The 10,295-nt window shown below is 45.6% G+C and overlaps 1 protein-coding gene across 1 annotated transcript in view; it reads right to left on the bottom strand.

The window, feature by feature from the left end:
* T265_07065 (hypothetical protein) overlaps positions 1 to 7,010 on the bottom strand; it is a gene marked incomplete at both ends in the record, with an annotated part of 18,492 nt that extends 11,482 nt beyond the window's left edge. The window contains one exon of the mRNA XM_009172494.1: positions 6,941 to 7,010. Within this exon, the coding sequence (XP_009170758.1) occupies positions 6,941 to 7,010 (70 nt within the window). The remainder of the gene's footprint in view (positions 1 to 6,940) is intronic.
* Positions 7,011 to 10,295: the final 3,285 nt, after the last annotated feature.

Below are 10,295 nucleotides of genomic sequence, written 5' to 3'. Positions count from 1 at the left end.
CGGTGGAAATCGCCAAGCATCCCAGTGTGAATAGAATAGAGGGGGTAGAACTTGCAAACGTGTGGAGAGCGGTCTTAGATCAGCCGAGATGACACGAGGCGGTGTGCAGTTAACCGCGAAATCGCCTGGGTCTAAAAGGACAAAATCCAAGTAGCGTTAGATCCAATTAACCAACCCACCCCATCCCCAAACTAGTTGTCCCAGCACCCTTGGACGAACACAGGTGAACGAAATCTGTGAACGACCCCAAGAGGAATTTTCCATTAAGGTGTCCTAGACTGAAGAAGCAGGGACGAAAAAATCCGGGTTCATGATAAAGACCAACCCCCCCTAACCGATCTATCGTAAAGCTTAGTCATCGCACTAATCAACAAACAGGGACATCAGACTGAACACCCAGCACTGATCACGTCACTGGTCATAAGGAATCTCACGGATTGGTTCCCTGACTGCCTTAAAACCCAGTCAACCTACTTACTTACTCACTTGGCCTGACGAATCTTTTGCGTCAAAAGCGAAACGTTGCCCAGCAATAAATCCACCGATTGTTTACCAAACCCGTCTGAAACTAGTTTAGCTTTGTTTACTTTCTATTCTCGAAAATCAAGGTTGCAAATAGAATATATAAACATTGGTACCGCATTTAAGAGCACTTTACGTTATACTCGTCTGCAAACCCAAAATACTTTTTGCAATCCTTGTACCCTAGTTTGACTAAAGTCAGCCACTGTCCTAATTCCCCTGATCTATGAGGCGTTGGAATGTTTGAGCGGCATTCCGAAGACCAAAGGGCATGCGTGTGAATTCAGCTAAACCAAAGGGTGTAGTAATCACTGTTTTGGGAATGTCGTCGGGGGCAATCGGTATATGGTAATACGCTCGGGCACAGTCGATTTTGAGGAGACCAGTTCTGCCCTGTAATTACAGTGAAAAGTCGTGGATATGCGGTATTGGGTAGCGGTCAGGTACTGTACGACAACTGAGTGCTTGGCAATCACCGCACGGTCACCAGTCACCAGTGGATTTCTTGGGGACCAAACGTAGAGGAGAAGCCCAACATGAATTTGAAGGCCAAATGATTTCGAGTTGCAGCATGTGGTCAAACTCCGCTTTGGCGATACGCAGCTTCTCAGGGTGTAGTCGTCGAGGGCGATAGTGAACTGAAGCACCAGGTTGTTATGTGGTGCTCGACTGCATGTGGCGCACTCGAGACCGAATAGGACGGCTTAAGCAAACTTGGAAACTTTTCGACTAAATCGTTGAAAACCGGAATGTTTGAAATACGGGCGACGCGAATACTGAGTGGGGATGTCGAAGCGTCGACCTGGACTGATGGAACAGAAAGCGACGTTAAGGAATCTAGAAGATTTTGCCACTTGAAATCGACGGTCAGTGAGGAGTTTGTCAGGAAATCTGCACCAATGATTGGGACGTGCACGTCAACGACAGTGAAGATCCAGGGGAATGAGCGGCGAAGACCCAGGTCAAGCGTCAGTGACTTATGACCAAAGGTAGCTATACGCGTGCCGTTAGCCACCTGTAATGTCGTTAGCGGGTTAGAAGTGTAGCGTTTCGAGTTTCCGGCAGGAATAACGCTGAGTTATGCACCGACGAAGAACCGCATTCCGGGGGTTCTATTCATTACGTAATAGAGGCGACTAGGTGACCGGCCGGTGGCAGCTGTCACCACCACTGACTGACCAGTGAGTTTCCCTGGTCAGGGGAGACGTAGACGCATGGATGTGTGCGACGTAGTCTTGTCTGTGAATTTTCCGTGTTAACAGCAGAATCGAATTAGATTCCGAGAGGTCGGTTGACGTGAAACCGATCGGGACTTGCGTGACGTGTTAGTCCGATCTACTGTGGTGACTACCCTGTTGACAGTGGCCGCCAGTTGATCGATTTGCGTCTGCATTCTATCGAACCGTGTTATAACAGGGTTATCGTTACGCTGAATGTGTTGTGAGGTTGAGGCTATCAAACGGTCAGCGAGGCATTCGTGAATTCTATCCGTCGTCTCAGCGAGTGACGACAGCGGGATATCGGATTGGGTAGCCAAAATTCGGCGAGTTCTTAAGGGAAGACACTGTAACCACAACTGCTTTAAAATTTTGTCGCCAAACGACCTGCCACAGGAAAGGCTTTGCATGTGCGATCGGTGTGCAATCGCCCAGTCCGACCCCTGGAAGCAATTTTCGCAGATTCGCTTCATCCGAGGTGGATGTCCGTTTAACAATTGCTGCATTCAGTGTGTTGTAGGGATTTGATGTTGGCATGGGATCAATCAGGTCAATAACCTCTGCGGCAACCTGAGTCGGCAGCTGAGAAACCACGTAAGAAAATATGGTCTGCTGTGAGGTAATTCGGTGGAAATGGAAGTAATATTCCAGGTGAATAGACCATACTCTGGGGTTATTGACTCCAAAGGTTGGCAGTTTTACGGTGCTTTCAACCAACTCAGTGTTGAGTTCGTCTTCTTAGACATGGTTGAAAAATGGTACTAGACTAAGTATATGCGTAAGAGATATGGGAGTTCTGAGTTACCAAGGAAAATAGAAAACAGTAAAAAAAATATTTAATAGATTAGTCAAACGCTTATATCTAAAATGTTTGTTCACGTTTAGAATTAGTAGCAGCCAATTACAACCAATCGGCAGTCACGACAACAGTCACTCAGAAAAAGTCTCAAAGTCACGTTAGACCCAAGAAGCAGACGGTTGCGGTTGTATATCAGTAAAACAAACTTGTACAATGATGTGACTGACATTGATAGGGAAAGGGAAGATGATACTGAGCAGGAAAAACGCAAGTTACAAGTGCTACAGGTTTAGGTACAGATTCACACTGATGATAACCGATAACTCAGAAATAGACCAGTCTTACTCCACATTCACGCAAGGCTAGATGTAACTTAGTTGGTGAGGTTTGAATATCATGTCGAAGCGGGTCGTGGAGCAAACTTGTTCCAGTTTTCTAAGTAGCCCGATTCTGCTAGCGTGGACGGCTGATTTTCTAAAAAAAAGGATACTCCTCCTAGGAAATTAACGGAGCTTATTCACCACTATGGTTAAAATGGCATCCTATAAGATAAATTTCAAGTTAATCCGTAGTCTGTTGTGACAGTTTGTTTAGTTAGTCTACTACGTCTGGTGTAAGCCAATGATCGAAGTTGCGGTGAACGGCTCCTTTTCCGGCACATTCCGTTTAGTTCCAACGTCCGCCTAGTTATATCCGGCGGATGGCCAACCTCACCTCACATTAAAGCAGAAGGAATATCAGATTGCTTACGTTGGCGTCTTCAACAGCCAAGATACATTTCTGGTGGACTTTCGGTGTCATTTTAGGTGGTGGTACAATATTACTGGGTTTGGATAGGTGGATATACAATCCTGACTCGAAGTCGTAGCTTGATTTACTTGACTGGTGATACTGCATGGAATTTTATTTCGGTCTTCATTGAGACGCAGTAGAAACACGTCAAGCCAAGCAACTGTATAAGAAGGCTAGCCACCAGGATGATGCCTACTCACTACTACGCAGTCAAGGCTGAACCGGAAGACATACATTCTTAGATCGATACGCCCTTGAATAAAGAAGGGTGCGTTTGGACCCGATTTACGATGCTATGACAACCTGTCTTGAGCCACATCCGAAGAACCAGTCTGCACGTGTCCAAGTGACGTGAATTACTGACTGAATGGTGAGTGGCACCATATCGGTCTAAGAGCGAACTAGTCACTCCTGATCAGTCGCTTGCAGTCTGGCGGCTACGTGTTCAACTACTAGGCTAGAGACCAACAAGGAGGAATCGGCAGTAGAACACTTAGTATTTATTCAGCAAGAATCGGTTTTATCTTTACAAATAAATTTATATTGTTCGCTTCCCGTTAGCTTACTTTCCCAGGTCATTGACTTGCCTAAAGTCCGTGTTTGGTATCGGTCTTTATGCGATATTGTTCATACTGAAGCATCTTGTTTTCTTTCGTTATTAGGTGCCACATGCTAGTCTACAGGGTATTTCGATTATTGCTCTCGCCACTTCGTGCCTGCACAATAACTCACCCCGAGATCTGGTGTGTTAGGCTTCTCTGTTCGTGTTGGCTGGTCTCTCAGCATGTTACGAATTCTCAGGTCCTATCCTAACAACCTGATTACCACTGAAGATAGAATGAAGAACTTCCAACGGCCAATATAAATCTGCATATTTCCAATGCTTAGCTATTTATTACATGGACACAAACCTTCGACTGAAAAAGCGAACTCGAAATCCGGCAAGATGAAGGCTTCCAATTCAGACTATCAACTCAGTGATTCAGTAATTGATGGGCGGGTGCAACGTTGCACCCGCCGTACGGCTTGTAGTGTCTGTAATCCGTTGTCACATTTACCATTCTTCCTGAACGTGAAGCACACTTTGTAACTGTCGTTCACATTGTATCATGACGTTTGTTTTAATGTTACGAATACACAATTTTCCGGCGCGACCTGCTGACTTCTTGCTGAACGACTGTATTTACGCCCTTATTGACTCCAAAGGTTGGCAGTTTTACGGTGCTTTCAACCAACTCAGTGTTGAGTTCGTCTTCTTAGACATGGTTGAAAAATGTCACTAGACTAAGTATATGCGTAAGAGATATGGGAGTTCTGAGTTACCAAGGAAAATAGAAAACAGTAAAAAAAATATTTAATAGATTAGTCAAACGCTTATATCTAAAATGTTTGTTCACGTTTAGAATTAGTAGCAGCCAATTACAACCAATCGGCAGTCACGACAACAGTCACTCAGAAAAAGTCTCAAAGTCACGTTAGACCCAAGAAGCAGACGGTTGCGGTTGTATATCAGTAAAACAAACTTGTACAATGATGTGACTGACATTGATAGGGAAAGGGAAGATGATACTGAGCAGGAAAAACGCAAGTTACAAGTGCTACAGGTTTAGGTACAGATTCACACTGATGATAACCGATAACTCAGAAATAGACCAGTCTTACTCCACATTCACGCAAGGCTAGATGTAACTTAGTTGGTGAGGTTTGAATATCATGTCGAAGCGGGTCGTGGAGCAAACTTGTTCCAGTTTTCTAAGTAGCCCGATTCTGCTAGCGTGGACGGCTGATTTTCTAAAAAAAAGGATACTCCTCCTAGGAAATTAACGGAGCTTATTCACCACTATGGTTAAAATGGCATCCTATAAGATAAATTTCAAGTTAATCCGTAGTCTGTTGTGACAGTTTGTTTAGTTAGTCTACTACGTCTGGTGTAAGCCAATGATCGAAGTTGCGGTGAACGGCTCCTTTTCCGGCACATTCCGTTTAGTTCCAACGTCCGCCTAGTTATATCCGGCGGATGGCCAACCTCACCTCACATTAAAGCAGAAGGAATATCAGATTGCTTACGTTGGCGTCTTCAACAGCCAAGATACATTTCTGGTGGACTTTCGGTGTCATTTTAGGTGGTGGTACAATATTACTGGGTTTGGATAGGTGGATATACAATCCTGACTCGAAGTCGTAGCTTGATTTACTTGACTGGTGATACTGCATGGAATTTTATTTCGGTCTTCATTGAGACGCAGTAGAAACACGTCAAGCCAAGCAACTGTATAAGAAGGCTAGCCACCAGGATGATGCCTACCCACTACTACGCAGTCAAGGCTGAACCGGAAGACATACATTCTTAGATCGATACGCCCTTGAATAAAGAAGGGTGCGTTTGGACCCGATTTACGATGCTATGACAACCTGTCTTGAGCCACATCCGAAGAACCAGTCTGCACGTGTCCAAGTGACGTGAATTACTGACTGAATGGTGAGTGGCACCATATCGGTCTAAGAGCGAACTAGTCACTCCTGATCAGTCGCTTGCAGTCTGGCGGCTACGTGTTCAACTACTAGGCTAGAGACCAACAAGGAGGAATCGGCAGTAGAACACTTAGTGGTTAGTCAGCAAGAATCGGTTTTATCTTTACAAATAAATTTATATTGTTCGCTTCCCGTTAGCTTACTTTCCCAGGTCATTGACTTGCCTAAAGTCCGTGTTTGGTATCGGTCTTTATGCGATATTGTTCATACTGAAGCATCTTGTTTTCTTTCGTTATTAGGTGCCACATGCTAGTCTACAGGGTATTTCGATTATTGCTCTCGCCACTTCGTGCCTGCACAATAACTCACCCCGAGATCTGGTGTGTTAGGCTTCTCTGTTCGTGTTGGCTGGTCTCTCAGCATGTTACGAATTCTCAGGTCCTATCCTAACAACCTGATTACCACTGAAGATAGAATGAAGAACTTCCAACGGCCAATATAAATCTGCATATTTCCAATGCTTAGCTATTTATTACATGGACACAAACCTTCGACTGAAAAAGCGAACTCGAAATCCGGCAAGATGAAGGCTTCCAATTCAGACTATCAACTCAGTGATTCAGTAATTGATGGGCGGGTGCAACGTTGCACCCGCCGTACGGCTTGTAGTGTCTGTAATCCGTTGTCACACTCTGTGTTTGACTGTTAAACGTCACAATAAATCCCTGTGACATTTTTTTAGCCGTGAATAATTTTCCTACCGTGGAATATATCACTCACATCACACCATCTGCAGGAAATCTCGACGAGTGAATATTTTCCTCTCACAGCCAGTTACTGCATTCGGATCGGTGTAGTGGACTACTGAACCTACGCATTCGTGAGTCCCCATTTGACTACTCATTCCTTTCCTATTGTGATTTTTGTGATTTTGCATTGGTTACTTTTGCTTGTTAAGTTATCCGAACACGCTGGTTAGGTCCTAGTCCGCTACATAATTGGTGAGCCCGAATCATTCCTTAGTTTTTTTTCTTCTCTGCAGTACTCCCGTGCTTTATTGTATTTATTTTCCACGTCAGCATGGCTTCTGAACAGACACAGACACCCGAAATAGACAACGTGGTTTACATTAAGTTACCTGAATTCGGTGCACGTGATCCGAGGCTATGGTTCGCCCAACTTGAGGCCATTTTCGAATCCCGTCGCATTACCTCGCAGAGTAGCAGATACAATTATGTGGTAGGATGCTTACCAGACTTCGTTGCCCGAGAAGTCTCTGATTTAATATACACCCGACCGTCCACCGATCCGTACGATGCTCTCAAAGCAGCTATCATTTCTCGTACCGCTTCCAGCGATGAGCAGAATCTACGGAAGCTTCTCTCCGGTGTTGACGTCGGCGATAAAACACCGTCACAACATCTCCGCCACATGATGCACCTGCAAGGTAAGCATCCGGTCAACGATGCGGTTTTGAAAGAACTTTGGCAACAAAGCCTGCCCATCGAAGTCCGTAAAGTCATTTCCGTCATCGAGCAGGATTCTTCCTTAGCGAAGTTAGCTGAGGTGGCTGACCGCGTCCATGAAACCTGTAGACAGTTCGTGGTCTCTAACGTTCAGCAACAATCCACTTCGCAATCTAACCTGGAGGTCGAGTTCAGTGCAATGAAAGCTCAATTTACTGAGTTATCCCTCCAACTGAATGAAGTCACGAAACTCATTGGTCGCCCCCAACAACATAGACGTTCTAGGTCTCGATCCCACAGTCGTGCTCCCAAGCACAGTGACCAACCTGGCTGGTGCTACTACCACCGTCGCTTCGGTGACCGCGCTATCCGATGCACCAGACCTTGCACTTTCCCCACAAAGCCTTCGAATTCGGGAAACGCCATGGCCGGCCAGTAATGGCGACCACTGCAACCGGCTCCTCTACCTGTCGCCTGTTCTTCGTATATGACCGCTCCACGTCCTTGAGTTTCCTCATTGATACCGGTGCTGAGGTTAGTGTAATTCCTCCTACACGCAAGCATAACCTACGGCCGGTGGCATATACTCTGCAGGCAGCCAACGGTACGAGCATTAAGACCTATGGTGAAAAGCTTCTTACTCTCGATCTAGGTCTTCGTCGTCAGTTCCCTTGGGTTTTCACAGTGGCCGACGTTAAAAAACCCATTATTGGTATGGACTTTCTCACGTCATTTGGTCTCACGGTTGATCTCCACAGACGGCAGTTGCTTGACAATTCGACAACTCTCTCCATAAATGGCAAAGCTTCATCCATTAATTCTATTGGAATCCGCCCAGCTTTGCCGGATAACCGTTACACAGCACTGCTTCGCCAATTCCCAGAGATCCTGAAACCTGCTTCCAAGACCACTTCCGTAAAACATGACGTTTTCCACCATATCTCGACAAAAGGCCCACCCACCGCATCCCGTCCACGGAGGTTAGCTCCGGAGAAGCTTGCCATAGCCAAGACAGAATTTCAGCATTTGCTTCAACTGGGTATCATACGACCATCAAGCAGCCCCTGGTCATCTCCACTGCATATGGTCCCCAAAAAGTCCGAGGGAGATTGGAGACCATGTGGCGATTATCGTGCACTAAATCGTGTCACCATCCCGGACAAATACCCAATTCCGCATCTGCATGATTTTGCCCTTACTCTTCACGGCAAATCTGTCTTCAGTAAATTAGACCTCGTCAGAGCATATCACCAGATACCTGTCGCTCCAGACGATATTTCCAAAACGGCTATCACCACTCCATTCGGTCTATATGAATTCGTTCGTATGCCATTTGGGCTCAGAAATGCAGCTCAAACATTTCAACGATTCATGGATCAAGTTTTACGGGGATTAGACTTTGTCTACGCTTATATCGACGATGTACTTATCGCCAGTCGGTCAGAAGACGAGCATGTGCTTCACTTAAAGCAAGTTTTTGAAAGATTTCAGCAATATGGTATAGTCATCAATAGTAGTAAATGCCAATTTGGTGTTTCGTCACTAGAAATTCTAGGACATATTGTTGACTCAGACGGCATCCGTACTCTGCCATCTAAAGTTTCCGCCATTTGCGACTTTCCAGCTCCCAACAGCATTAAGAAGTTGAGACGTTTCCTTGGCCTTATCAATTACTACCGTCGCTTTATCCCTAACTGTGCCGAGGTTGTCCAACCGCTCACCGACCTACTCAGACTGAAAACGCGCAATTTCACCCTTACAGCGGAGGCCATTGCGTCATTTGAAACGGTTAAGGAAGTGTTAAATCAGACAACCAATTTGGCACATATAAATCCTGATCCGTCTACACCTCTTTTCCTGGTTACTGATGCCTCACAAACTGCAGTTGGCGCGGTTCTACAACAGGAGGTCAACGGTGAAATACAGCCTTTATCATTCTTCTCGCATCGCTTACAACCTGCACAGACTCGATATAGCACTTTTGGCCGTGAACTTCTCGCAATCTACTTAGCTGTTCGGCACTTCCGACATATTTTGGAAAGCCGACACTTCGTGATTCTCACAGATCATAAGCCGCTCACTTTTGCACTCAACGCGACATCTGATCGTTATTCACCGAGGGAAACTAGGCAGTTGGATTATATCAGCCAATTCACTAGTGACATCCGGCATATTAGTGGTCGCAGCAATTTAGTTGCAGATGCCTTATCCCGTGCCCATATAAACCACTTGGTACACGCTCCGTTCGATCTGCAATTAATAGCTGAGAGCCAAAAGCAGGACGAAGAATTACAAGAGCTTAGATCACATCCTTCCCTGAAGTTCGTTAATATGCCGCTCTTAAACTGTGATTCTAAAGTTCTGTGTGACATGTCCACTGGTAAACCTCGTCCATTTGTGCCTCAGAAATATCGTCGGTCAGTCTTCATGCATTTCCACTCCATTTCACACCCGAGTATCCGTTCCACCGCTCGATTAATTTGTGAACGTTTCTTGTGGCCTGGTATGCAGAAAGAGATCCGACAATGGGCAAAACAGTGCAAAACCTGTCAACTGAGTAAAGTCCATAAACACACGGTTACGCCACCCGGAAGTTTCAACTTGCCTACACGCCGTTTCCAACATATACATGTAGACATCGTTGGACCACTTCCACCATCCAACGAATGTTCCTATGTGTTAACAATAGTCGATCGCTTCACACGCTGGCCTCAAGCGACCCCCATGCGCGATTGTTCGTCCGAAACCGTTGCCAGATACCTTGTCGATTCTTGGGTATCCTATTTTGGTGTCCCTGAGAGCATCACTACAGATCGTGGGAGTCAGTTTACCTGTTCCTTGTTTCGTGAACTGAACCAGCTATTAGGATGCAACCATTTCAAAACTACAGCTTACAATCCTGCAGCCAACGGCTTAGTCGAACGTCTTCATCGACAACTGAAAGCCGCCATTATGGCTAAATCATCATCACAGCTGTGGACCGAATCGATACCAGTGATATTACTTGGCATTCGCAATACCGTGAAG

The sequence above is a fragment of the Opisthorchis viverrini genome, assembly GCF_000715545.1.
Source record: "Opisthorchis viverrini unplaced genomic scaffold opera_v5_157, whole genome shotgun sequence".
NCBI lineage: Eukaryota > Metazoa > Platyhelminthes > Trematoda > Opisthorchiida > Opisthorchiidae > Opisthorchis > Opisthorchis viverrini.
Note: the sequence above shows the minus strand (reverse complement) of the source record. Positions and strands in the feature narration are given on the sequence as shown.